This window comes from Carcharhinus amblyrhynchos, unplaced genomic scaffold (assembly GCF_965287045.1).
Source record: "Carcharhinus amblyrhynchos unplaced genomic scaffold, sCarAmb.v2.hapA scaffold_61, whole genome shotgun sequence".
NCBI classification, from domain to species: domain Eukaryota; kingdom Metazoa; phylum Chordata; class Chondrichthyes; order Carcharhiniformes; family Carcharhinidae; genus Carcharhinus; species Carcharhinus amblyrhynchos.
In genome coordinates this window covers 874,267-902,254 of record NW_027649801.1, presented here as the reverse complement: position 1 = coordinate 902,254, position 27,988 = coordinate 874,267, and the positions used below count along the sequence as shown (strand labels likewise).

Sequence of the window (27,988 nt, the reverse complement as noted above, 5' to 3'; positions counted from 1 at the left end):
AATTTGGCAGATTGGATAAAGAACTGGCTGTCTCATGGTGTTGTGAGACTTCTTACTGTGTCTCATAGAAGACAGAGGGTGGTGGTGGAGGGAAAATTTTCAGACTGGAGACCAGTTACCAGTGATATACCGCAGGGATCAATGCTGGGTTCTCTGCTATTTGTGATTTTTATCAATGACTTGGAAGAGGGGGCTGATGACACCAAGATTGATGGAGTAGTGGATGAGGTGGAAGGCTCTTGTAGGCTGCAAAGAGACATTGATAGGATGCAGAGCTGGGCAGAAAAGTGGCAGATGGAGTTTAACCCTGAGAAGTACAAGATGATTCATTTTGGTAGGACAAACTTGAATGCAGATTATAGGGTCAACAGCAGGGTTCTGAGGAATGTGGAGGAACAGAGAGATCTTGGGGTTCATATCTACAGATCTCTGAAGGTTGCCACTCAAGCGAATAGAGCTGTGAAGAAGGCTTATAGTGTGTTAGCGTTTATTAACAGGGGGTTTGAGTTTAAGAGCCGTGGGGTTATGCTGCAACAAGACAGAACCTTGGTGAGACCACATTTGGAATATTGTGTGCAGTTCTGGTCACCTCACTATAAGAAGGATGTGGAAGCATTGGAGAGAGTGCAGAGGAGATTCACCAGGACGCTGCCTGGTTTGGAGGGTGGGTCTTATGAGGAAAGGTTGAGGGAGCTGGGGCTTTTTTCTTTCAAGTGGAGGAGGATGAGAGGTGACTTAATAGAGGTTTATGAGATGATGAGGGGGATAGATAGAGTGGATGTGCAGAGACTATTTCCTCAGGTGGATGTAGCTGTTACTAGGGGGCATAACTATAAGGTTCATGGTGGGAGATATAGGAGGGATATCCGAGCTAGGTTCTTTATTCAGAGAGTGGTTGTGATGTGGAATGCACTGCCTGCTGTGATAGTGGAGTCAGACACTTTAGGAACTTTCAAGCGGTTATTGGATAGGCACATGGAACACACCACAATGATAGGGAGTGGGATAGCTTGATCTTGGGTTTGAACATAGCTTGGCACAACATCGAGGGCCGAAGGGCCTGTACTGTGCTGTACTGATCTATATATTGGAGCTTTTTAATATCTTAATATCTTTGCTTTTTAAACCAATAGCGATTAGCAGTATTATCAGTCAACTGGAAACGAAATAGAAGCTTTGACAGGACGAAGGATGGTTAACTGACAGAAGAATGTATAATTTTAGGAGTAGCTGGTTGTATTATTGGTGACCCTAAAATCTCTAAAACAGATGCACTAAAGCCCAAAGGTCGCTGATTTAACTGTTGGGTGTAATTCTGTCAATGTAACAGAAAATCCTTTACAACAGCGGAATGTACAGTTTGAAATGATTTGTTCCTGTGCCAATCGAAGCCAACTCCCAGCACGTGAAGCAAGTGCACAACAGAATGTTCTCTGCTTTCTTTCCCTCATTAAAAAGCAAAGCTGCTGCTGAAGAAAATCCACATTATTACCATATGCTCACTGCTGTGCATCCTGCAGAGGCACAAAGCTAGAATAAAGAGAGATAATATTAGAGGAAGTATTAAATATTGCGGCAGCTTTCTGCTACGTGGGCGTGTGTGTGGATGCAGGTCACTGGAATCGCAAATTCAGCTCCTGTAGTGCAATGTTATTTTGAATTTTATGTCATCATCTCATTTAATTGAAAATGTTGGTCTGAGGAACAGGAATGTGCCTTTTAGCCGCTCACCCCTGCCCCGTCATTCCATGGGATCGTGACTAATCAGTGGCCGAACTCCATCTACTTACACGGTCCTGGCACTCAAATCTCCAACCCTTAGGGTAGTATGTCCATAATGGGACAAGATGCTCTTGCCACAAAATTAGAATGCGTCCCCTTAACGGAGCACTCACAGAGTCCATTGATGCTCATTCCAGATGATGATTTCAACAGGCAATGGAGTCTTTGAGCATTGCTTTAGACAATGTGGAGGGAAGCAATGGAATAGGAGTGAGGATGGACCTCTTTATTAGCACTGATATATACCGTTGAGAGTTTCATGGTGTCTGAGTATTTTGGACTTTGTCAGGGCCAGGACTAGCCTTCGGGCACAATGTCTGTGTTAAAGAGGCATTTTAAAGTCTGGCTAGCAAGTCACACTTACTTGGTCCGCATCCATATGAAAGCGAGGATAAATGCAGTCCAGGATCTCTAACTGACAGTGTCTGATATCAGGGTGATTTGGAAGATTGCGCCAGAAATGAGTGAGTCATTTCTGATTCACACAGTAGGTCATCCCAAGTGTGAATTCTCTGATTCTCCATCAGTGCTCCACAGAATGTGTTATTCCATTGCTTGAAATGGATCTCCTCAAGGAGGCTTGTCAGGTTGAAGGCTACAAGTCCACCCAGGATCATGCCACAGCTCCATTCTCTTGTTGGCTGCTGCTGTGACTGGGATGCTGGAGAAACATTTGAAGAGGCAGCACCATCTGACGTCTGATGCCGGGATGCTTCCTCCAGTTAGCGTCTTATCTCAACAAGACTTCATAATCCTTCAAAGGATCAGAACAATGTGAGCCTGATATATTCCTCTCAAGGCAATGTGCAATTTGAGGGGCAACCTGATTAAGGTGTTCAAGATTATGAGGAGCATGGACAGGGTGAATAGGAAGCTTAGTTGAAAGGTCAGTTATGAGGGGACACAGGGGACGAGGGAAGTGCAGGTCACCAGGTGCATGATGCTTGTGTAATGTTGTGAAACACATTGTTCTGGTTACTCACCAATGTACCTGGATGACAACGCAAAAGCGATTTTTGGCTGTTTTGCAATATTTTCCACTCTTATCTTCCATGGTGCTGGCCATGAAAAAGAGCAGAATATTCTGGCCAGTCAGTGAGATAAATGACCAGTTAATCTGTTTTTGTGGTTTTGATTGAGGAATGAATTTCTTCCATAGCACCATGCTATGGCTGAGATAAACAAACAAAAACTGAAACAGGAGAATCCAATAAAGAAAGTCGTGCAATGTTAGCCTGAGGAATTGGATGATCTCCTATGGGACTGCTTTGATGGACTTGTCAATGTTTAAAAACTCAGCGAATGATCTAAACGAGTGCACTACAGTAACTGACTTCATTAGTAAGTGTGTAGGACACTGTGCCAAAGAAGCAAATCCGTGCGTTTCCCAACCAGAAACCACGGATAAACAGAGATATCCACTGCCTGTTGAAGTCAGATCTAAGGCATTCAAGTCAGGCAACCCTGATCTTTACAAGAAAGCCAGATACGATTTCCATGATCCATCAAAGATGCCAAAAGACAGTACCAGACCAAGTTAGAGTCCCAGGCTAGCCATATGGATTCCCAACAAGGTCAGCAAGACCTAACAGCCTACAAGACGAAGGCATGTAAAATCGCTGGCACTAATGCACCCCTCCCTGATGAGCTCAATGCATTCTATGCTGTTTTGAGCAAGAGGTCAGCAAGAGCACACCCTCTGTCCCAGGAGCCTCAGCTGAACCCATATCCGAGGTCATCAGAGAAAGTCAACCCACGGAAAGCGATTGGCCCAGATGTGGACAAGCATTCAGATGCCCTCACTGTGCTTCCTGAAGTCAATGACAATCTCCTTCATTTTGTTGACATTGAGAGAGAGATTATTGACATTGCACCAGTTCGCCAGATCCTCTATCTCATTCCTGTACTCTGTCTCATTATTGTTTGAGATTCGTCCCACTATGGTGGTATCAGCAAACTTGAAAATCAAATTGGAGGGGAATTTGGCCACATAGTCATTGGTGTATAACGAGTATAGTAGGGGGCTGAGGACACAGCCTTGTGAGACACCAGTGTTGGGGAGGATCGCAGAGGAGATGTTGTTGCCTATCCTTATTGATTGTAGTTTATGGATTAGGAAGTTCAGGATCCAGTTGCAGAGGGAGGTGCCGAGGCCCAGGCCACGGAGTTTGGAGATGTTTTGTTTAGAAGACATTTTATTCAAAGAAATATCATTAAAAGTCAGTCTACACAGGCCTACCTTAATCGTAACCGGCGTACTCACCTGTTGTTACAACAGTGGCTACACCTAAAAAGGATTTGATTGGCTGTAAGGCCCTTTGAGACATCCTGAGATTGTGAATGGTATTATTATCAATCCCAGTTTTTCTTGATTATCTTTCTATAATTGCTGTTTGTACACCTGGACCCTTTACTATTTTGTAAACAAGGCTCTTGTAAGTCAATAATACTGAGAAATCTGCATTATTGTCAACATCCCCCTGGCAGCAGAGCAACTTCCTGCCAATAATCAATTTCAGTAAACAACTCTGTCACATTACTCAAAAGCTTCAGGAAGCCATGATCTTATTGAATGGCGGGGCAGGCTCGAAGGGCTAGATGGCCTACTCCTGCTCCTATTTCTTATGTTCTTATGTTCTTAAGTATGATTTTCTTTTGTTCATTACAACAAAATTCAAAAATCGATAAAAATCATGTCTGGAATTCCTGTGGTGGAAGTAGCATGGCTGAGCATGTGACTTGCTGAGGCAACATGGGACGCCATGCATCAGGAGCCCTGTCAGTGTTCTTTCAAAGGGCCATTAATGGTGAGTGCTGTGAGACACTGATACATTACTGAAAAGCATGAAAGGACTAATGCGGTATAGCACAGATCCATTGGGAGAACGAGGAACAGTACTGACAACCACAGTCAGCAGCCCAGATTCAACCCCCTGCTGGGATCCCTAAGTGTTTTGGAAGGAGGGTACGATAGGGGAGCAAAAGGCAAACAAGAAGAAAAATGTATGTTGTTATGGATCTGAGCCAGAGAATCACACAGCCCAGAAGGAGGCTACTTGTCTCATCTTGTCATTGCCAATTATTCAAAGAAGCTATCTATTTTAGTCCCATTCTCCTGCTTTTTCCTTGAATCCTGCAGATGTTATCCTTTCTCTAAAACAAATATAATTACCTGAGAGCACATCGGATGAAAGAACAATAAGTAGGGGAGTCACTGATTGTAGCTGCACAAAAATAGCGAAAGGAGTTGTTTATTACAGAGAAATTTAGCATAAGTATTTATAAGAAAACATCATCCCATGGAAAGGCCAATGTAGGCTATAAATATTGTGCATTGTGCTGGGAAAATCTTTGGCTGAGGTAAACAGATTTAAACTGTGGAAGGAACAGGCACAATGATCTTGTTCTAAGCTGGCTTATGACTTTTCTCTGTGCTTGCAGCTGTGACACTTTGTTTTGGATGACACTATAAACTCCTTCCTCCTCACAGGTTACAATCCTGAGCTCTCAAGGGTTTGAATAGACTTCCCCGAATTGATCTCTAAGCTATTGATTCATGACAATGACTCAAACATAACTATAGACAGCTAGGCCTCTCCACGTAGCTTGCCACTTCAATGGTCTTTAGACCAGGCCTTTTCAGAACATCTAAATTAGATAATCTGTGTTCTGCTGCTGTGGTGCATTAGTGCACAAAGGTACAGGGAATAGCCATATTTAGTCTCATGTGGCGACCAAGTCCCAAAATCCCAGAGATGGCACCTGTGTGACATCTGTATTAAACCAGGAACAGAAAGTTTTTATTTTTATGTGTTAGAAGCACAAGACTTGAAAACCAAATTAAACCCATGAGATTAAAGGGGCAATGGCAGTGTACACCAACTAATTAATGAAGAGAAAGCTCAGAGTAATGGTGAACACTTGTTTTCCAGACTGGACAAAGTATACAGTAGCTTTCCCCAGCTGGGGTATATCAATGACCTGGACTTGGTCATGGATCATTTCAAAATCCGCACGTGACGTGAAGCTTAGAAATGTAGTAAACAATGATCAAGATATTAACAGACCAGAAGGATGCAGACGAGTAAAATGGGCATATACATAGCAGATTGAATTTAATGCAAAAACGTATGGAATGAGAATATAAGAATGAGGAAAGGCAATATATATCAAATGGGACAATTTTAGAGGATGGATGAACAGAGAGACCTGAAGAAATATCAGAGCAGGAGTAGACCATTCAGTCCCTTGAGCCTGTTCCACCATTTAGTGAGATCATGGCTGATCTATGGCCTAACTTCATATACCTGCCTTTGGCCAATATCCTTTGATACCTTTGCTTAACAAAAATTTATCAATCTCAGATCTAAGAATAGCAACTATCTCATATCAACTGCCGTTTATGGAAGAGAATTCCAAACCTCTCTCACCCTTTGTGTGTAGAAATGCTTCCTAACATCTCTCCTGAATGGTCTGGCCCTAATTTTTAGATTATTCTTCCTAGATCTAGAATCACCAACCAGTGGAAATAATTTATCTATATCTACGTCTGTGTTAGTCTGTCTACTTCCTGCTGCCTCGGAAAAGCAGCCAGCATGATTAAGGACCCCAAGCACTCCGGACATTTTCTCTTCCAGTTCTGTCAGGAAAAAGATGCAAAAGTCTGAGGTCAGGGCTTTAAACTAATTAGGGGGGGGGAGGGTGCGAGGGTAGGTGATGTTAGGAGGTCTACAGTTAAGGATAGGGTACAGGTAAGGGAAGAGGCTGAGGATGTCCCAAGTGGTGGCGTTACGGCAAATAGGGTCCAGAAGAAGGCTGGGATGAAAGCGCTTTATCTGAATGCACGAAGCATTCGGAATAAAGTGGATGAGCTGGTGGCGCAGATCGACACAAATGGATACGATCTGGTGGCCATTACAGAGACGTGGCTGCAAGGTGACAGGGACTGGGAGATGAATGTACAGGGCTATCAAGTGTTTAGGAAGGATAGGCAGGAGGAAAGAGGGGGTGGCGTAGCTCTGCTGATTAAGGACAGCATCAAGGTGGTAGCAAGGGATGATATCGGAGCCAAAGAGCAGAAAGTGGAATCGTTGTGGGTGGAGATTAGGAACAGCAAAGGGAGGAAGACGCTGGTGGGTGTCGTCTATAGGCCCCCGAATAATGATCTGGAGGTGGGGCGGGCTGTTAACGCGCAAATAAGTGCGGCGTGCAGGAATGGGACGGCAGTAGTTATGGGGGATTTCAATCTGCATATTGATTGGTCGACCCATGTTGGACGAGGTGGGCTCGAGGAGGAGTTCTTGGAATGCTGCCGGGATAGTTTCCTGGAACAGTGTGTGTTGGAGCCGACGAGGGAGCGAGCTATCTTGGATCTGGTGCTATGTAATGAGGCGGGTAGAATTAGGGACCTTGAGGTGAAGGATCCTCTTGGAGAGAGTGATCATTGTATGGTGGAGTTTCTGTTGCAGATGGAGGAGGAGAAAGTGGGTTCCCGGACACGTGTCCTTTGTTTGAATAGAGGGGAGTATGGTAGGATGAGAGAAGAATTGGCGAATGTGGACTGGGGGAGCGCGTTGGAAGGTAGGTCTGCTGAGGAGCAGTGGAGGATCTTTAAGGAGATCTTTCTTGGTGCTCAGCAGAAATTTATTCCGATGGTTAAAAAGGACAGTAGGAAGAGAGGTAATAAGCCGTGGATAACGAAGGAGGTGAAGGAAAGTGTTAAATTAAAAGCGGAGGAATTTAGAGTAGCTAAGAGCAGTGGGCGAGAAGAGGATTGGGAAAGGTTTAAATGTCAACAAAGATTGACAAAAAAGTTGATAAAGGAGGGTAGAAGAAACTATGAAGCTGGGCTAGCACTTAATATAAAAAAGGATAGCAAGAGTTTTTATAAATATATAAAAAGGAAGAGGCTGGCTAGGGTGAACGTTGGTCCCTTAGCGGATGAGAAAGGGGACCTAGTGGTAGGGGATGGGGATATGGCTAAGGTCTTGAATAACTTTTTTGTTTCTGTCTTCACGGAGGAGGACGTGAATAATTTGCCGGGTGTTAGCGATGGAAAGGTGGTAGGACTGGAGGGTCTTAATGACATTACTGTTACTAGAGAGGTGGTGCGCGACAGACTGGAGGGGCTGATTGTGGACAAGTCCCCAGGACCGGATGGAATGCATCCGAGGGTTCTGAAAGAAATGGCGGAGGTGATAGTGGATGCCTTGGTGGTTATTTTCCAGACGTCGCTGGATTCCGGGGAAGTGCCGGAGGATTGGAAAACGGCTAATGTTACGCCGTTGTTTAAGAAGGGTGCCAGGCAAAAGGCGGGGAATTACAGGCCGGTTAGTTTAACGTCTGTGGTAGGTAAAATGTTAGAATCCGTCATTAAGGAGGAAATTGCGAGGCATCTTGAAGGGAATTGCTTGATAGGGCAGACGCAACACGGTTTCATTAAAGGGAAGTCGTGTCTGACCAATTTACTGGAGTTCTATGAGGATGTGTCTAGGGCGGTGGATAGAGGAGAGCCGGTGGATGTGGTCTTTCTGGATTTTCAGAAGGCGTTTGATAAGGTACCTCACAAGAGGTTACTGCAGAAGGTCAGAGGACATGGAGTTGGGGGTAGGGTGTTAGCGTGGATAGAGGATTGGTTGTCAAATAGGAGGCAGAGAGTGGGGGTCAATGGGTGCTATTCGGATTGGCGGTTGGTGACTAGTGGGGTGCCCCAGGGGTCGGTGCTGGGGCCTCAGCTATTTACCATTTATATAGATGATCTGGAGGAGGGAACCGAGTGTAGGGTGTCGAAATTTGCTGATGACACCAAGATTGGGGGAAAGGCAAATTGTGCGGAGGGTGTGGAGAGTCTGCAGAAGGATCTAGATAGGCTGGGCGAATGGGCCAGGAAATGGCAAATGGAATTTAATGTTGGCAAGTGTGAGGTGGTCCACTTTGGTAGGAAGAATGGTAGGAAGGACTATTACTTACGTGGCGAAAAACTGCAGCAGGCGACGGTGCAGAGGGACCTCGGGGTCCTTGTGCATGAGTCGCAAAAACCCAGCCTGCAGGTGCAGCAGGTGGTCAGGAAGGCGAATGGGATGCTGGCCTTCATAGCGAGGGGGATTGAATATAAAAGTAGGGAGGTCTTGCTGCAGCTGTATAGGGCATTGGTGAGGCCGCAGCTGGAGTACTGTGTGCAGTTTTGGGCGCCGCACCTGCGCAAGGATATTTTGGCCTTGGAGGGAGTGCAGAGGAGGTTTACTAGGCTGATACCGGAGTTGAGGGGATTGAGCTATGAGGAGAGGCTGAATAAACTAGGCTTGTACTCGTTAGAGTTTAGAAGAATGAGGGGAGATCTCATTGAGACGTATAAGATGATGAATGGGATGGATAGGATAGAGGTGGAAAGACTCTTCCCGCTCAAAAAAGACAGTAGGACTAGGGGGCACAGCCTCAAGATAAAGGGGGGGCAGTTCAGAACGGAGTTGAGGAGGAACTTCTTCACTCAAAGGGTGGTGAATCTCTGGAATTCTCTGCCCGTTGAAGTGGTGGAGGCTGCCTCGCTAAATATTTTTAAGAAGCGGGTTGATGGGTTTTTGATAAGAGAGGGGATTAAGGGTTATGGGGAGAGGGCGGGAAAGTGGAACTGAGCCACGACAGATCAGCCATGATCTTATTGAATGGCGGGGCAGGCTCGAAGGGCCAGATGGCCTACTCCTGCTCCTATTTCTTATGTTCTTATGTTCTTATGTACCAACTGACTCAAGAACAGCTTCTTCTCTGCTGCCATTAGATTTTTGAATAGACCTACCTCGCATTAAGTTGACTTTCTCTACACCCTAGCTGTAACTGTAACACTATATTCTGTACTCTCTTCTTCTCTGTGTACAGTATGCTTTGTATGGCACACAAGAAACAATACTTTTCATTGTATACTAATACATGTGACAATAATGAATCAAATAAAATCAAATGCAGTCTTTTTCTGTTAATATTTTGAAGACTGTGATCAGATCACCCTTAACCTTCTAAATTCTAGAGAAAGCTGGTCTAATTTGTACAATCTGTGCTCATTAGTAAACTCAGATATCATTCTTGTTACCTTCACTGTACTCCCTCCAAGATCAATATATCCTTCCTAAGATGTGGTGCCCAGATCTGCTCACAGTTCGCCAAGTGGTCTAACCAGGGTTTTGTATAGCTTTTGTATAGCATATCTTCTGTGACCTTGTACTCCAATTCTTGAGATATAAAGGGCAGCATTCTATTAGCTTTCTTGATTATTTTCCGCACCTGTACGTGACATTTTAAAGATCTATGCACCTGAGCCCCCAAGGCTCTTTATTTAAACTGTATTTAACTTCCAAAAAATACGCTGATCTATTATCTTTTGGTCCAAAATGAATAACCATGCACTTGTTTGGATTGTAATCCATCTGCCACAATTTAGCCCATTCACCAAGTCTACCAATATCCCTTCGTAATTTTATGTGATCACCTATGCTGTCCACAATCCTGACTAACTTTGTGTCATCAGCAAACTTAAATATATAACTTTCTAGGAAATTATCCAAGTTGTTATTAAATAATGTGAATAATTAAGGCCCCCTCGCAGATCCTTGTGAGTGCTTGCACACAAATACTTAAAGGTGCTTGGACAAGTTGAGAAGGCCATGAAAGCAGGAATCCTCAATGTTTTTTATTCATAGGATACAAAAGTTAACCTTTAAAAGACACGTTTGTCTTTAGCTGGAGCTTTATGTTCAATTTTGGGTTTACAATTAGGGGAGGATGTCAAGGCCTTGGAGAATGTGCAGAGGATATTTACTAGAATGGTACCAGGGATGAGGGACTTCAGTTACTTGGAGAGCCTGGAGAAGCTGGGGTTGATCTCCTCTGAGCAGAGAAGGTTAAAAGGAAATTTGGCTATGAAGGCCATGGGGATTCATCAATAGATCTCCCTGTGGGTTGAGTGGAGTATGAGTTGCCTTACTGAGTGAGGGGAGGCTCACCCAATGGGAAGCAGTCAGCAGGAGGTTTTCAGCCAAATTAGGATTATAGGTCCCAAGTTAAAGACTACCTGACTGTACTCAGCAAGACCTTGATGTCTTCGTGCATCGGTCACTGAAAGTAAGCGCGCGGTACAGCAGACAGTAAAGAAGGCAAATAGTATGTTGGCCTTCATAGCAAGAGGATCTGAGTATAAGAATAGGGATGTTTTATTGCAATTGTGCATAGTGTTGGTGAGGCCACACTTGGAGTATTGTGTGTGGGTTTGGTGTCCTTATCTGAGGAAGAATGTTCATGCTGGAGAGGAGTGCAGTGAAGGTTTACCAGGCTGATCCCTGGGATGACAGGTCTGTCATATGAGGAGAGACTAAATCAGTGCCGATTGTATTCATTGGAGTTTAGAAGAGTGAGGGAATATCTCATAGAAACTTATAACATTCTAACCGGGTAAGACAAAGTAGATTCAGAAAGAATGTTTCCAATGGTGGGGAGTCCAGAACCAGGGTTCATAGGTTGAGGATTTCAGACAGAAGAAATTCCTTCATCCATACAGTGATGAACGTGTGGAATTCACAACCACAGAAACTAGTTGAAGCCTAAATGTTGTATGATTTCAAGCAAAAATTGCTTGGGGCCTGAGGCTAAAGGGATCAAGGGATATAGAGGAAGACGGGATCAGAATATTGAATTTGATGATCAGCCATGACCAAAATGAATGGCAGAGTAGGCTTGAAAGGCCAAATAACTGATTCCTTTTTTCATTTCTGTGTTTCTATGTTTCTATGTATTCTCGGATGAGAGACCAGATATCTATTAGAGGACTAAAGCACTTGAGTCCCAGGGAAAACATTGCTTGGTTGACAGTTATGGTTCTCTGATCTATGCTGTATATTTATGCAAGATGAAGACATTTCAAGTGCTTACAATTTCTGCTTTTGATACTTTAAAGTGTCTGGATGATTGATACTTCATTGGGTTTTTTTTTAAGCAAGTGCAAAGTTAGAATCATAGAATTATAGAATCATATAGCATTAGAAGAGGCCCTTTGGCCCATCAGGTCCACAATGACACATTAGAAACACCTAAACTCTCACTTAATCACATCTGCCAGCACTTGGCCCAAAGCCCTGAATGTTATGATGTGCTCACCCAGGTACTTTTTAAAGGATGTGAGATAACCCGCTTCTACCACCGTCTGGGTAAAAAAGGCTTTCCTTACATCCCCCCAGACCTCCTGACCTCACCTTGAACCTATGTCCACTTGTGACTTACCCTTCAACTAAAGGGAACAGCTGTTCCAAATCCACTCATAATCTTGTACACCTGGATCAGGTCGCCCCTCAGTCTTCTCTGTTCCACCCAAGCCTACTCAACCTTTCTTCATTACTTATATGTTCCATCCCAGGCAGCATCCTGGTGAATCACCTCTGCACCCCCTCCAGTACAATCATATCCTCCCAATAATGTGGCAACCAGAATTGCACACAGTACTCCAGCTATGGCCTCACCAAAGTTCTATGCAATTCCAACATGATTTCTCTGTTTTTGTATTCTATGCTCGATTAATGAAGGCAAGTGTCTCATTGGCCTTTTTCATCACCCTACTAACATGCCCTTCTACCTTCAAAGAACTGTGAATAAACACACCAAGGTCCCTTTGTTCCAAGTTATCAGTGAATGACTTTTTAAAGCTGCTTTTTACATATCTCACTGTCGCCATAGGGCTCATTGATTATATACAGTATATAGAGGTGAACGGGAATGGATACCATTAGCTCGGCATGGGAACATTAGGGGGCATAGGGGTTGGCTGGGATGAATATCTTCGTATGGGGGCATGAGGGACAATGAAGTGCATGGGAGCCATAAATCAGCATGGATGGGGCACAGGAAGTGTGGGGGGTTAAGGGTTGGAGCTAGGACATCTAACTTTTTCATTGTCAGGAAAACAGAGGATCTATATTTGTATTAAATATTAGAAATAAGGTATAGATTTAAGTGGGTTCAATTCAGTTAGATTCATGTTAGATGAAGGTGTTTGTATATGTGGATCAGTTTAAAACTGTGCTATTGCACTCAGAGAGGTTTATGGTGTGAAAAGTAAACAAAAGTTTGGAGAAGGAAGGGGCAGTTGCTTAGCAACCAGGTGCACCTATCGGGTGGAAAACATTGTTGAAGGAAGATTTTAAAGCAAATCTTTTTGAGACTGGAGCTCAGAAACACTCATGTGACAATCATCTTGCGGGGGGGTAGAATTTGAGAAGAAATCCACAGAAGATCAGTTGAGTGTCATTCACCATTTGGTTTCAAAATGAAGTGTTATTGAAATCTATACATTTGTGAAGATAAAGGGGAGTGAAGATTATTATATTAAAACTGTCCATGCTTAATAAATGTTTTTTCTCGATGTTAAAAAATTAATTGGCACGCCTGTGACTCTGTTTCCTCCATGCTTTCTAAAAAAAAGTTACGATCGTCTGATCCAGGGTTTCGTTTTGGGACCTTCCCATCCAGTAGTAACACCGACTGGGATTGTAATGATTATCACTGGGATGAAGTCCCACAGCACCATGACAGGCCTTTAAACAGCCCACCTTGGCACCCGACAGCCCCTGTGGCTGCTTCTGAATATTTTCCTGGGTTGGCTGGTCTGAATCGAGCACGTATCAGCCCCCACCCCCACAACGTAAATCTCATCTTTGCGAGAACTTCCCCCCGAGGCGGGCAGCCAAGCCAGGATGTTTCCTGACTCCCGCTGTGCAGTAAGATGAAAATCCTGCTCTAAATCCGTAAGATTCCACCCAAGCTATCATGTACCACCCTTGAATGTTTAGAAAGGACTGCTTCTGGAGCTTCTTTATTATATAAAATAAATCTGGTTAACATCTAACTGAAATCCCAACAAATTCATTTGCTTTGCAATGCAACATTGATTTGATCTCTTGCTGAAACTTCTGGCACACTTTTCGTAATAGTGCACTGGCCAAATAATTCTGTTGTTATTTGTCAATTTATTGATGAGCTGATTGAATCACTTCATAATCTTCAATGTAGAGAAAATGTTCCCCGTTTCAGGCAAGGCCAAAACAATACAAAATGGTAATTGATAAGGGTGTATACAAAAGAAACTTCTTTATCCAGAGAGTGGTTAGTCTTCCTACCACAAGTGATGCCTGAGGTGACTAAAAAGATGCACTTAAGGGGAAACCCATGAAGGAGAAAGGATGTTAATAATGAATGGGAAGGAGGAGGCTGGTGTAGAGCATTAACATTCTACTGTAAATATTATGCAATGTCCTTTCGAATGGCATAATAGATGTGCTTTATGAGTGGCACAGTGACAGAATGGTTGGCACTGCTGACTCACAGCGCCAGAGATGTGGGATTGATTTCCAGCTTGGGTCGCTGTCTGTGTGGGTTTCCTCTGGATGCTCTGGTTTTCACCCGCAGTCTGAAAGACGTGCTGGTTAGGTGCATTGGCAATGCTAAATTCTCCGTCAGTGTACTGGAAAAGGTGCTGGAGTGTGGTGGCTAGGGGATTTTCACAGTAACTTCATTGCAGTGTTAATGTAAGCCTACTTGTGACACTAACAAATAAACTTACTTACAATCTCAATGATATTTTAGGAAGATGTTGTTTCAGTCTCATTTTGTTCTCTGTTGTAATTCAGATTCCCAGAAGTACCTATGAGCCTCCCAAAGAGCAACATCTGCTGGAAACACTGAAAAAGAAAAATCGCCTCAGAGCAGAGGTTTGGACACTTTGATTTTCTTTCGCTTGTTGAATGCATTGACTATCAGTGGGTGTGTGGTTCCATGGATACAACCCACCCTTCACCACCTCACTATTCATTGGTGAAACAAAAGTGCTGGCAACTTTTTGGTTATCAGCCAACATCCTCAGACCCTCATTCCCATCAATGGTCACGGGAGAATAAGTCAATGAGAATTTGCCCTCTTTACCTTATCGACAATTACATCAATTGCAGTGATGCTTACCAATGTCCCACTGAGATCAGCTTCTCCAGGCATCGAACCAGTTGTTCCCTGTTTCAATGGCTCAAGGCATTCATTGAATTGATTCACTGAGATAAAATTTCTGCTCAGCCCGTTGTTGGTGCTAATTGATGGGCGTCTGAATCAGAAGACTTGAAGATCACTGGAAATAGATTCTCCTGCTTCATCAGCCAACTTGGGAAGAGCTGCTGATGCTACTCACATTTTCAAAGATAGTTCACACCATAGGCTGCCAGTAATCCTCAGGAGGGATGTAGAAGTGAGGAATGGGAGGGGCAATTGTTACTCCTGTGAATTTGGGGGAGCGTGCAAGTCCACAGGAAGGAAAACAATTTCAACACTTACTTTTAATTGATTAACATGGGGGCCTCAGGAATCTTACGGCCCAAAAACTGTTCTGCTGCATGCTGCATGATTTCTATAAGTGGTTTTTCAACAGACATTTGGCTCCGAGTTAAGATATTCAAGAGGGCTTACACCCGGGTGCCTAAAACATGGACCCCATGAATTTATCATTGTTAAGGCAATTTCTCCCTACTAGATTGCAATGCTTTGTACTGGAGAAAGGCAGAGACCAATTTTAGCCCAACAAAGCCATTGGTGAGCCAAAGGATAGATGTTTTAAAGATCTCAGTAAGACGTCTCACAGCACCAGATTAAAATCCAACAGGTTTATTTGGAATCATGAGCTTTTGAAACACTGTTCTGTCATCAGGTGAGTGAAGCAGCACTCTACAAGCTCGTGATTCCAAATTAACCTATTGGACTTTAACCTGATGTTGTGAGACTTCTTACTGCGTCCACCCCAGTCCAATGCCGGCATCCCCGTATTGAAGATCTCATACATTAAACAGAGAAACAGAAACACTGACTGTGAGATTCCATCATGGTTTGGCTGATAAAGGATAGCTTTCTCTTGATACACAAGGTAGGAATGTTATTTGTCACAAATTATTTGACTTTTTTATAAATCTACATAAACCTTTTTAAAGTGAAAGCTACAAATGACTTGGGACACTATTGCACCACAAGGGTTTAATGGCCCACATTTTGCAGTCAGCATACTTTTTAAAATCATTTATGGTATGCAGGCGTTGCTGTTGAGGCCAGCATTCATTGCCCTTCCATAATGGCCCTTGAACTGAGTGGCTTGCAAAACCATTTCACTCGGTGTTTAAGAGTCAACCATATTGCCTTTCATTACGCTTATAGTTGCCCACAGACTTTTAATTGACTTTTGGCCACCAATTTACATTTACTGGAGAGTCATTTCTGTGCGTAACAACAATGAGTGCAGGAAGCTTCAAAGTTACTATTACCCAAAATCTGGACCATTTCTGACATCCTTCTGTCTACTAATGGGTTAACACCTCCACGACAGAAACTTTGCACATCAGCAATTCAGTTGGAATTCATTATCTTTTCCTGCAGACCTCTGAATTACAATTCTGTAGCTCAGAACCTTATTAAAATTAAACTCAAGGTTACTGTAATGCAATGCTCAATGTCTGGTTTTTCCCAAGCATTGTGTCGTGTGATATTGACACTTGAGTTAATTTGTTTGCTTTTTAATGCTAATAATTCTTCAGCTCCCGTTCTGGACTGGTGACCCTGGTAATGTTAGAGTTAAGCACATTTAAATGTATCACAGTCTTGTGAAAGAATAAATGATTACTATAAATATACTTTAGCCCAGTTTGTTCAGGCAAGGATTGAGCATTCATATTGTTATATCCCCAGCAATTCCTTCTGAGTCACCCTTACTTTCTCCTGAACATCACTAACTACTCCTTCCACAGAGTGCAATTGCCTGCTTCAACTGAGCATGATGGGAGGTGTGTGATGCTGATCACATTTGGTTCGAATGTTGCTGTGTGAAGACAGCAGATGGTTTATAATGAGCAGTTTAGACACACTTATCAATCTGGGATACTGTCTTACCATTGCATAGAATTATATAGAAATTATAGAAATGTGGAATCAAGCTATTCAGTCCAAGCAATCTGAATTGGAGTTTATCCTCTATATTAGGAAGTGATCCTATCCTCAGGCACCTGTCCACATCCCTTCTCCACCTTTGGTTTCAACCACTTATCCTACCCATTTCCCAATGTTAACATAGAACAAAGAACAGTACAGCACAGGAATAGACCTTTCGACCCACCTAGTCTGTGCTGATACAGATGCCTCTCTAATATTTTCTTGCCTCTACATAATCCATATCCCTCTATTCCCTGCCTATTCATGTATCTATCCAGATGCCTCTTGAATGTTGTTTTAGAATCTGCTTCCACCATCTCCTATGGCAGCCTGTTCACCACCCTCTGTGTGAAAAACATGCCCTTTATATCTCTTTTAAACTTTCCCACTCTCGCTTTCAACCGATGCCCCCGAATAATTGACCCTTCGACCCTGGGATAAAGACTCTGACTATTCACTCTATCAAGCCTATCATAATCTTGTAAACCTCTATCAGGTTCCCCCTCATTCTCTGATGCTCCAATTAAAACAATCCAAGTTTGTTCAACCTTTTATCATAGTCCATATCCTCCAAACCATCCTGGTAAATCTCTCCTGCACCATTTCCAATGCATCAACAGCCTTCTGGTCGTCTGACAACCGAAATTGTACACAGAATCCAAATGCAGCCTAACCAAAGTCTTATACAGGTGCAATATGATTTTCCAATTCCTATACTCAACGCCCTGACCAATGAAGGCCAGCATGCCATACACCTTCTTGACCACCTTGTCCACCTGAGTTGCCACCTTTAGGGAACTGTGGACCTGCACACCAAGATCCCTCTGCATGCTAATATTTCTAAGGGTTCTACCATTTACTGTATACTTGCCTTCTGTAGTAGACCTTAAAAATCACATCACCTCATATTTGGTTAAATTTCATCTGCCATCTTTCAGCCCATGTCTTCAGCTTATTTATATTCTGCTGTAACCTCTGTCAATTCTCCTTACTATCCACCATTCCCCCAATTTTTGTATCATCTGCAAATTCACTAATCAGGCTACCTACATTTTCCTATTAATCATTTGTAGATATTACAACAGAGGCCCCAGCACTGATCCTTGTGGAACACTATTTGTCACAGACCTGTAGTTAAAAAAATACCCTTCCACCGCTGCTGTTTGCTTTCTATACCCAAGCTAGATTTGTATCCATTTTACCAACTCACCTTGGATTCCACATAACTTCACCTTCTGTATCAGACTGCCATGAGGAACCTTATCGAAGGCTTTACTAAAGTCTATGTATACAACATCCACTGCCCTGCTCTGGTCAATTTTTCTTGGCACTTTCTCAAAGAACTCAATCAAGTTTGTGAGATGTGACATCCCCTTCACAAAACCTAACATTAATAAGCCTATTCTCTTCCAGATGTGAGTACATCCTGTCCCTAATAATCTTCTTCAATAATTTCTCCACAACTATGTAAGGCTTACAGGCCTGTAATTTCCCAGACTCTCTCTTTTTCCCTTCTTAAACTCTCCAACCCTCTGGTATATTGCCCATGACTTAAGACGATACAAAGATTTTGGCCAAGGCCTCAGCAATTTCTCTCCTTGCCTCTCTGTGTTCTGGGATAGACCCTATCTGGCCCTGGGGACATGTCCACCTTAATGTTTTTCAAAGCCTCCAATACCTCCTCCCTTTTTATCTCAACATGTCCTAGAATGTCAACATCCTCCTTTCTACACTCACCATCCACCATATTCTTCTCCTTTGTGAATACTGGCACAAAGGACTCGTTAAGGACCTCATCCACCTCATCTGATTCTACACACACATTCCCTCCACTATCCTTGAGTAAACCAACCCTTAGCTACCCTCTTCTTTCTTATATACACATAAAAAGCTGAGGGATTCTCCTTAATCCTGCCTGCTGATGACTTTTCATGGCCCTTTTGGAATTCCCAATGACTTTTCATGGCCCTTTTTGCGCTCCCTAAGTCCCTGTTTAAGCTCGTTCCTGCTATCTTTGTATTCCTCAAGAGCCTCATCTGTTTTCAATTTCCTGAAATTTATATATGCCTCCTTCTTCTTTTTCACCAAACTCACAATCTCTCGTGTCATCCAGGGTTCCCAAATCTTGCCATCTTTTTCCTTCGTTTTTACAGGGACATATTTGTCCTGAATTTTTAACAACTGACTTTCAAAAGACTCAGATGTGGATTTACCCTCAAACAGCCGGCCCCAGTCTCTAGCTCCTGCCTAATACTGTAGTAGCTAACCTTCCTCCAGTTTAGTACTTTCACTCTGGGACTACTTCTATCCTTTTCTAGAAGTATCTTGAAACTCATAGAATTGGAATCTCTGTTCCCCCACTCAGTCATCAATCACCTGTCTGGGCTCATATCCCAGAATCAGGTCTAAAGATAGTCCCTTCCCAAGTTGGATTATCTATGTGTTACCTTAAGTAGCACTCTTGGACACACTGAATAAACTCTGCCCCATCCAAGCCCCTGGCACTGAAGGAATCCCAGTCTATGTTGGGAAAGTTAAAATCGCCCATCACAACACCTCTGTTGTGTTTACATCTTCCCATTATCTGCTGACATATCAGTTCCTCCATTTCATGCTGGCTGTTGGGAGTCTATAGTACAATCCCAACAATGTGATTGCACCACTTTTGTTCCTGAGTTCTACCCCTATGGCCTAACTGCATGATCCCAACGATGTGTCTTCCCTCTGTATAGCTGTGATATTCTCCCAAATCACATTTATGTCACCCCACATTTTTGTCACCCTCTCCATCTCACTTGAAGCATCTAAATCCTGGAACGCTAAGCTGCCAATCCTGCCCTTCTTTCATCCAAGTCTCCGTAATTGCCACAACATCATAGTTCCATATAGTAATCCAACCTTTAAGTTCATGCGTCTTACCTGCCATGCTCTTACGCAAAAGCAAACATACCTCAGACCATCTGTCCTATCATGTTTTGTATACTCTCCCTGTGTTTTATTTCTCTTAGCCTTACTGGACCCTTTCACGGAGTTCTCCACACTCTCTATACTCTACTGTGGCCCTTTTTGATTTTTGTCTTTGGTTTCTCTGCTTTTCACTTTTCCCCTTACTGCCTTTTGTTTCTGTCCACACTTAACTTCCTTCTGATGACTTCCTGCATCAGTTCCCATTCCCCTACCACATTATTTTAAACCCTCTCCAGCAGCCTAGCAAACACTCACCCAGGACACTGGTTCCTGTCCTGCCCAGGTGCAGACTGTCCGATGTGTACTGGTCTCACCTCCTCCAGAACCCATTCTAATGTCCCAGGAGTTTGAATCCTTCCCTCTTGCACCATTCCCTCAAACCATGTATTCATTTTAGCTATCCTGACATTCCTACTCTAACTAGCACGTGGCGCTGTTAGCAATCCTGAGACTACTACCTTTGAGACCCTACTTTTTAGTTTAACTCCTAACTCCCAAATTCAGCCTGTAGGATCTCATCCCGTTTTTCAGTTATATCATTGGTGCCTACTTAAGTTAACTTCCAACAACAATTGCAAAGTCAAGAGAAAAAAAGAAAAGAAAAATTATTTAGTATTCACCAGCCAATCACTTATCCTCTAGGAGTGACATCACAGTTCAATTTCTTTCTCCCTCTCACTTGCCCTCAAGTTTCCCTCGCATGTCCGCCTCCTGCTCCTCCTAAAGATAAGCACCTCTTTCCCCTCAGCACTGAGTTCCCACTCAGCTCCAAATTTCCGACACCCTCACTCTGGCTGAATCTCACTCTCGCTGCAGCCTCTTCCTCCCTAGTGTGTGCATATGGTCTCAGTGTCAGTCACTATCTTTGGTAGTGCACCTCTCAATCCTCAGTGAATAACAACAACTTGCATTTATATATCACCTTTAATGTGGTGAAACTCCCAAGGCGTATGATGTAAAAATTCCTGCTGATTACCCTAATTCTCTTACAATGAATCTGATATCCATCTCCTCATGCTCTGGACCTCCCTCAATCACTAAAATCAGTTTCTATCTGCTCAATCCCATTCTTGCATGATCTTAAACCCCCTCTAACAAATCGTGCAGTACACTCTTGTACTCCAAAAGTGATACCCCCCTGAAATTTCTCTCCTTGCAAACTACAGACACTGTTATAGATCTGTTCACAGCCGCTGTGTTAACATGTTGATGAAGCTTATTAGATGTCATTTCACAGGCCTGTATTGCCAGCAGCAGCCTCACTCAATGATGGCAGCATCTTTCTGCTAAGTACGGCTGCTAGACCAGTCTCCCTATCAGCAGCAGAGGCAGTGAATTATCCCATTTCAATACCTGAAAAGTGTGCTCCGTATTACCAGCTTTGTGCTCTTCCCCAGGCAGCTTTTAGCTCGCACCTTCCAAATTCCCCCTCCCAGGCAAATCTACCATCGCTTGTTTATTGTGAGTTGTTCATATCTGACTGGGGTCGATGACCTGTTCCATGTTGCCAGTTCCGATTATACACAAGTTTAATCATTAATTAGAAGAATAATCAGAATTGAGGCAGAGTGCTCTGGCCCACGGATATTTCTTGACCTGATACATTTTCTCTTAAATTAGACCACGATAACTTGTAAAAATGCAATTTTCACTTCGGTCTCATTACTCACTGCAGTTTTACTTGTCAGCATAACAACAGTTTTTAGTATATGTGCTGTAAAGCGACACAGTTATATTTGTGTGCTATTCCCAACAGCCTAACCTTTTGCTTTTAACTGGCATGATGCTTATGCAGCCTTTAATCATCTCTCACCCTGGTTTCAATATCCTTGTCTTCAGCAAACCTCCCATCCTAATTGTTTTCCCCTTGTATGGATCACATCTCCATTCTCTCAACTCCAAGGGGTCCAGACTTGAACCTTAACTAGTAAACAATTGATTTGGCTGTCCATTATTGGATCTGCCTGAGCTACATAAAGTATAACCAGGCCTTACTCTCGTCTGACAAAGCTGCCCACCTCTCCAGGATCATCCCAGAAAGCAAGAATAGTCCCTGATTTCTGTGCATTACTGTGACAACCGGTCCCCAGATGAGGTCGCCAGCTTTGTTATCCTCCATCCTCTCTGCTAAGATTTCAGACAGATTACCCCCAAAATGGTTTTGCTCCCGGTGAGGAAGGATGAACTGACTCCCCATATTCATCAAATCCTCTTGTTTGGTCACAACAGTGTTAAATTTAAATGGATTCTTTCCCTTGTAGATACCTTTGCCCAGTTTTATGTTTCAAAAAGAGCCAATTTAATCAGGTATTCTTGAGTTAAAGAAAGAGGGATCTGATTAGTTACTAAAATGTGAGAAAAATAATAAAACGCAACACATGCACACAGACACACAGATTAGAAATGAGAATTGAGTCCAAAAATAGCAGTCTGAACAAAGATAAACAAATCAGTCTTTGATTTATCCATGAAGAATGGATGTGAAATATTACTGCAGTTAAGATCTGTGATTTCGGTGACACTGACTTCAGCAGTTGAGTAGTTGGTTTTGAGATTCTGCAGGTTAATGGAAAGGAGTTGTCCTAACTCCTTTTCAAAAGCTTTGCTGACTTGACTTGCTTCCAGAAATCAGAGATTGAGCAAGACTTTCACCTGCCAGAGCTAGGTGCTTTAGATATTCTTCAGCTCTGATCTAACAGCACACACAGTAGCTCAGTGAAACTGGAACACCAGGCACAAGAGGTACTGTTGGTTTTTAACCCATTTTCTTGTGTATCCCTGGAAGGGGAAAAAATGCAAACAGTTCTGGGATATAGCTTACAGGATGTGATTCCTGCTGAAATGATAATCAGCTTCCATTATCCCCACAGGAGATTACAGTTCAGTCTTGTATTGTTTCATCTGTAGAAACTTCGCTGCCTGAAAAAGGGTGTGACATTTCATTATCTCTCACAATTAAGTATGATTCACACAGGAACTTTTCAGACAGACACTGAATTATATTTTCAGAATATATGTTTTCAGCCATCTTTGGAATGTATGGCCTTTTTTAAAAACATATGTCTTATTTAAAAGTTCAATGTGTCCGTCCATAATTGGGGCTGTGATCCAATGTAATCTTCACCTTGAGCAGTAACTGCACATTCTTAAAGGCAATTAGAGACAGGCAATAAATGCAGGCATTGTCAGTGATCCCTAAATTTTATACAAAATGGATACCACAGAAATTGAGACCGATTGCCTTTATCACAACCATCTTTCTAGCCTCCCTACCCCCCACAACTCTTGCCCTGAACCTATGATTTTCTTGAGTTTCTCTCCCATCTCCCTTCATGTGCCTCTTCACTCATTCAGTCACCTCCTGATCTACTGACTGTACTCCCATTATTCTTTTCCTTTCAAAACAGCTGTCATTACCCCTTTTCTCAAAAGAGTCCACACTTAATCCTGCTGTATTTGCCAAAAAATGCTCCAGCACCTTCCTCCCTTTCATTTCCACAAACATATAATGTGGCGTGGCCTCCCAATTTTTAAAAATCTTTCTCACAACTTCATGTTTGGATTTGTTTAATCAGGTTTGCCACAGCACTGAATTGGCTCCAATCTGAGTCACATATGTGACTGCAACCATGCTGCTGGTTTCTGTCTATGGAAAATTATGTGAACATGAAAAGCTCTATCTAAACATTTGTTGGATATTTGCTTTCTGACATCGTATTGTGTCATTCTCCCCAGATTTTACTTTGATAATTCTACTGTTTAAGTTGCTCGTCAGTTGCTTGACAAGTGTGAAGGAATTATGATGGGGCTTCTTCACAATTGACCATGATTCCTTCAATAATTTTAGCAAAAATAATGGTGTTCTCAGAAGTTACATGCTGCAGGGACAAAAGCACTGGTCGTTCAGATCCTGCCTCAACTTAATTTTCATCTTTCTTCCATGGAAGAAAGTACAGGTCCAAATGACTTAATTGTCGATATATTGAAAAGGGTATTAACTTGTAATAATTACTATTCTAATTTTGAGGTGTAGTAAATTCAAATTCTGCACAAAACCCCAACATCATTGCCATCCTCAAACCGAAATATCAGTTGAATTTTACTTGCAGGTTTTATAGCTCCTCCTTCCCCCTCAAGGCCTTGTGCTCACTTTAACCTGCATTTATTGAAACAACATCTGTAACCTCCTGAACCATTAATACATGACAGCAGGTCTTGTGATAGGACAGGAGAGATGTTAATGATCCTGTTGCACTCTGTACAAGGTACTAAACCTGTTAACAAGGTGAGGGTAGATCTTGCAAGTGTGCAACAGAGGGCTGTTCATGACCGTACTACAGACTGTGCTGCTTATCATTCAGACGCAGAGCTCAGAATCATTTTTCTCCATCTGTTCTGCAGCACCGCTCTGCATTGCTGGGTAACACTTAATGGATTTTCATTAACGTTGTTTGACCTCCTCCTGCCCCCAACTTCACACACTCCATCAAACCTTAAATTGTAATGGCAAAGGACCACTATTTGGAACAAATGAACATTAGTTGAAGCATCAAACCTAAGCATTTTTTTAACTGTTTTCTCACTCAGCAGACTTGATGGGCCAAAAGGCCTCCTTCCATTCTGCACGTGTTTGTGATTCCATGATTTGTCTGCTCGTTTTGTTCTCAATCCTCCTTTTCTTCTGATGGCACTGACTCTCGGCTGGAGTTGATTTCATTGCTTTGTATTATACTCCCCCACTCCCCACAACTGTTTTATTCAAGTGATTATACTTTATATCTTAGTTTACATGGCCCTCTATACATCTGTTCCATGAGGTTGTGATTTTAATTCTTCCCACCCAGCAGAACCCAAGGAACCAGACAGATGGGTAAAACCCCTCTGAGTTATTTACTTGCCAGAAATCTGCCTGGATGTTGCCAAGTCTGATTTCAACCTGGACAGGCAGTCTGGACCTGATGGGTTCCTATTTGACAAATACTGATTGGCAATACAAAGAGGCAATGTAGCACAGAAGGAGGATGTTCAGTCAGTTGAGTTCATGTCAGCAGTTGAATCTGTTGCATTTCACAGCTGTACCCATGTAGCTCCAAGAATCTGTGTCATTTACACCCTGACATCAGCTCTGTACTCAGTGACTTATACTGCCTCCCAGTTTTGCAATTCAGTAGTCTCATTCTCATTCTGGATTCTGAAGAAGAGTCATATTCAACTCAAAATGTTATTTCTGTTTCTCTCTGCCTAGATGTCGCCAGACCTGCTGAGTATTTCCAACACTTTCTGTTTCTGTTTCAGATTTCCACTGTACACTGCTTTTATTAAAATTCCCATTGCTGAGAATAAATCACTCCATGGCCTCATAGTTCCCTATCCTTGTCACCTAGCAGGGAGATGGTGGTGTAGTAGTGTCACAGAGCTAGTAATTCAGAGGCCCAAGCTAATGCCCTTAAATTCAATTTTAAAGTAATGATGAATGCCACCGACTGTTGTAAAAACTCCTTTGGTCCACCATTGTCCTTTATGGAAGGAAATTGTTGAGCCCCCGGGCCGCGAGCCACTTCAAACACCAACCGTCACTCCTCCCCAACTCAGAGCGGCCAACCTCCATCAGACATACACCCAAATAAAACATTTTCCACACACGCTTCCTTTCCTTTTATTCTAAAGCTTTTTAGCCATGTGACTAGCCTACATGTGACCCCCAGTGCCATAACAATGTGGTTGACCTTTAGTTGCACAGTAAGAAGTCTCACAACACCTGGTTACTGTGCCTACCTCAGTCCAATGCCGGCATCTCCATATCAAGGATAATTAGGGATGGGCAACAATTACCAGCCTTACCTGTGACATCATCATCCCACAAAAGAATGAAACAAAATCTCCTCCAGCCCTCAAACCCTCCAAAATTCCTGTACTCCTTCTGACTTCTTGAGCATCTCCAATTTTAATTGCCTTACTATTAGTAGCAGTGCCTTCAGCCAAATGGGACTCAAGCTCTGGATTTCCTTCTCCAAAACTCTGCTTTTCCACATCCCTCTATCTTCCAAGATTCCCCTTAATACCTAACTCTTTGACCAAGTTTTTGATCCCTTGTACCTAATGTGGTTCAATGCTGAACTGTATTTAATAATTGTGGCTGTGAAATGCTTTGGGACATTTTTACTGTTAATTGTAAGTTGTTGTTGTTAATCCTGACCCAAGTGAAATCACTCTAGCTTTCCTATCAGGCTGGAGCAGGTCTGAAGGAAGCAGGTGATGAGGCCCTGAAAGGCTAAGTTTCTTACTTTCCCTTGTAGGCCATGAGGAGCAGGAGTGCTCCCATAAGCAAGCTAAGGCCTCACCTACCCTGGACTTTCCATCCTTCCAACCATTGTCCCTCCTGATTTCCTCATAGAATACTTTTTTCTTTCTACTGGTGGGTGGCCTTGAGCTACCCAGCCTTCAAGTGGCCAGCTGCGATTCCCACCTTGATAGACTGGGTAACCAATCTGATGGTTAAATTTATATTATAAGTGGCCTCCTTCTGCACTGTGCTGTTCTATGATTCTATAATCAACTCCACCGGTTTGCCATCAAGAAATCAACCCCAGGAAATCTATAAATGCCTTGTTAATAAACACATTTATAGATTCATTCAGGCTAATGGCCAACCTTGGCTAGATGCTCATATTAAGAAGTCTCACAACACCAGGTTAAAGTCCAACAGGTTTATTTGGTAGCAAAGCCACTAGCTTTCGGAGTGCTTGCAGCTCCTTTGTCAGATGAGTGGTTGCATTCCCTCTGTGGCAAGTTTATTTTTCCTGAGGTAAGTAAACCAAAGCTGTACATAATACTCCAAGTATGGCCTCATCAAGGTTCAACATAATTGCAGTAAGACATCTTTAACCCCACACTCAAATCCTCTTATACACAGGCCAACATACATCTGCCTTCTTAATTGCTGGCTGTACCTGCATATTGGCTTTCAGTGACACATGAACAAGTCCTTTTGAAACTCAACACTCAGCCACGAAGAATACTCTGTAGATCTGTTTCTCCTACCCCTCATATTTTTCACATTGTCTTCCATCGGCCATTTTTTGCCCAGTCACTTAGCCTCTTCAAATCCACTTAGAACAAAGATGTAGGGGTTAGATAGGTTGGCCATGCTAAATTTGCATTTAGTGCCAGGGGGCTAGCTAGGGTAAATGCATGGGAATATGGAGATAGGGCCTGGGTGGGATTGTGGTTCGTGCAGACTCAAAGAGCTGAATGGCCTCCTTTTGCAATGTAGGGATTCTAGGATTCTAGAACATGTTCTTAAAGTATTTTTTAAATAGTTGTTGAAATAAGGAGAGTGAGGCAACACTACTGGGTTGTAGCCTCAGAACCTGTATAGAGACCCTGTTTTGAAATTCAGTAGGTGGAGAAAAGCCTTAAGCTGCAGATGCAATAATCTTAATGCTGCAGCCTTTTGCCTTTCTTTCATTCCTTATCTTACCAAAACATCTCATGAAGAATCATGAAATTGTCATTAAATTAGAAATGGGAATAATTGCCAGAATACAAGCTATAAATATCTTGGAGGGAAATATATTTGGATGATATAATTTCCTGGGTATTGTATAAGGCGACCGAGCTTGAAGAGTTCGGCGGAGAATCAGCTGTCGAACTCCTTGGGTGGAATTTTCCCATCCCGCCTGCCACAAGAATCATAGTGGGCGAGTCATGGACCATGCAAAGTACCTCCAGAAATCCCACCCCTTTGTTTGTCCTCTTTGAGTTGGATATCAGCTTGAGATAATTGAGTGCATAGTGATTGTAAATGTTAAAAAATATCACTGGCATGTCCCTCATAACTGATCATAAACTGAACATTCTTTTATTGTAGGGACACCTCTTGGAAGCCAACACTGATCCTTTCCATTGTGCCATGATTCGAGAGTCTGACTATAAAAGGGTATGGTATATTTTGTTCAAAATTTGGAAAGTATATGTGGAACAACTTGCATCTCTACTTCTGCTGTTCACAGGGAAAAAGCTACCTTTACCTTGAAGAAGAAGAGAAAAGTGATCATTAAACAGGATAGGAAAAGGGAGAGATTGAGGAGTTAAGATACAGGAGGTATCATAGGGAGAGATTTTGAAAAAGCTTCTGAAAGTAGGAAGGGAGGTGGTAAGGCATTGTAAAACAGAACAAGCACATAGGAGCTGAAAGATTGGGGAAATTAGACAAAGAAAGACCCAGTTTTAGAAGACTAGAATTGATACT

The 27,988-nt window shown here is 42.7% G+C and overlaps 1 protein-coding gene across 2 annotated transcripts in view; it reads left to right on the top strand.

Annotated features, from left to right (window-relative positions):
• The window catches only part of cfap99 (cilia and flagella associated protein 99), a 154,477-nt gene that overhangs the window by 66,976 nt on the left and 59,513 nt on the right, over positions 1 to 27,988 (top strand). For both annotated transcript variants that reach the window (XM_080182517.1, XM_080182519.1), the window contains 2 exons: positions 14,445 to 14,525; positions 27,608 to 27,676. In XM_080182517.1, coding sequence (XP_080038643.1) covers positions 14,445 to 14,525; positions 27,608 to 27,676 — 150 coding nt within the window. The remainder of the gene's footprint in view (positions 1 to 14,444; positions 14,526 to 27,607; positions 27,677 to 27,988) is intronic.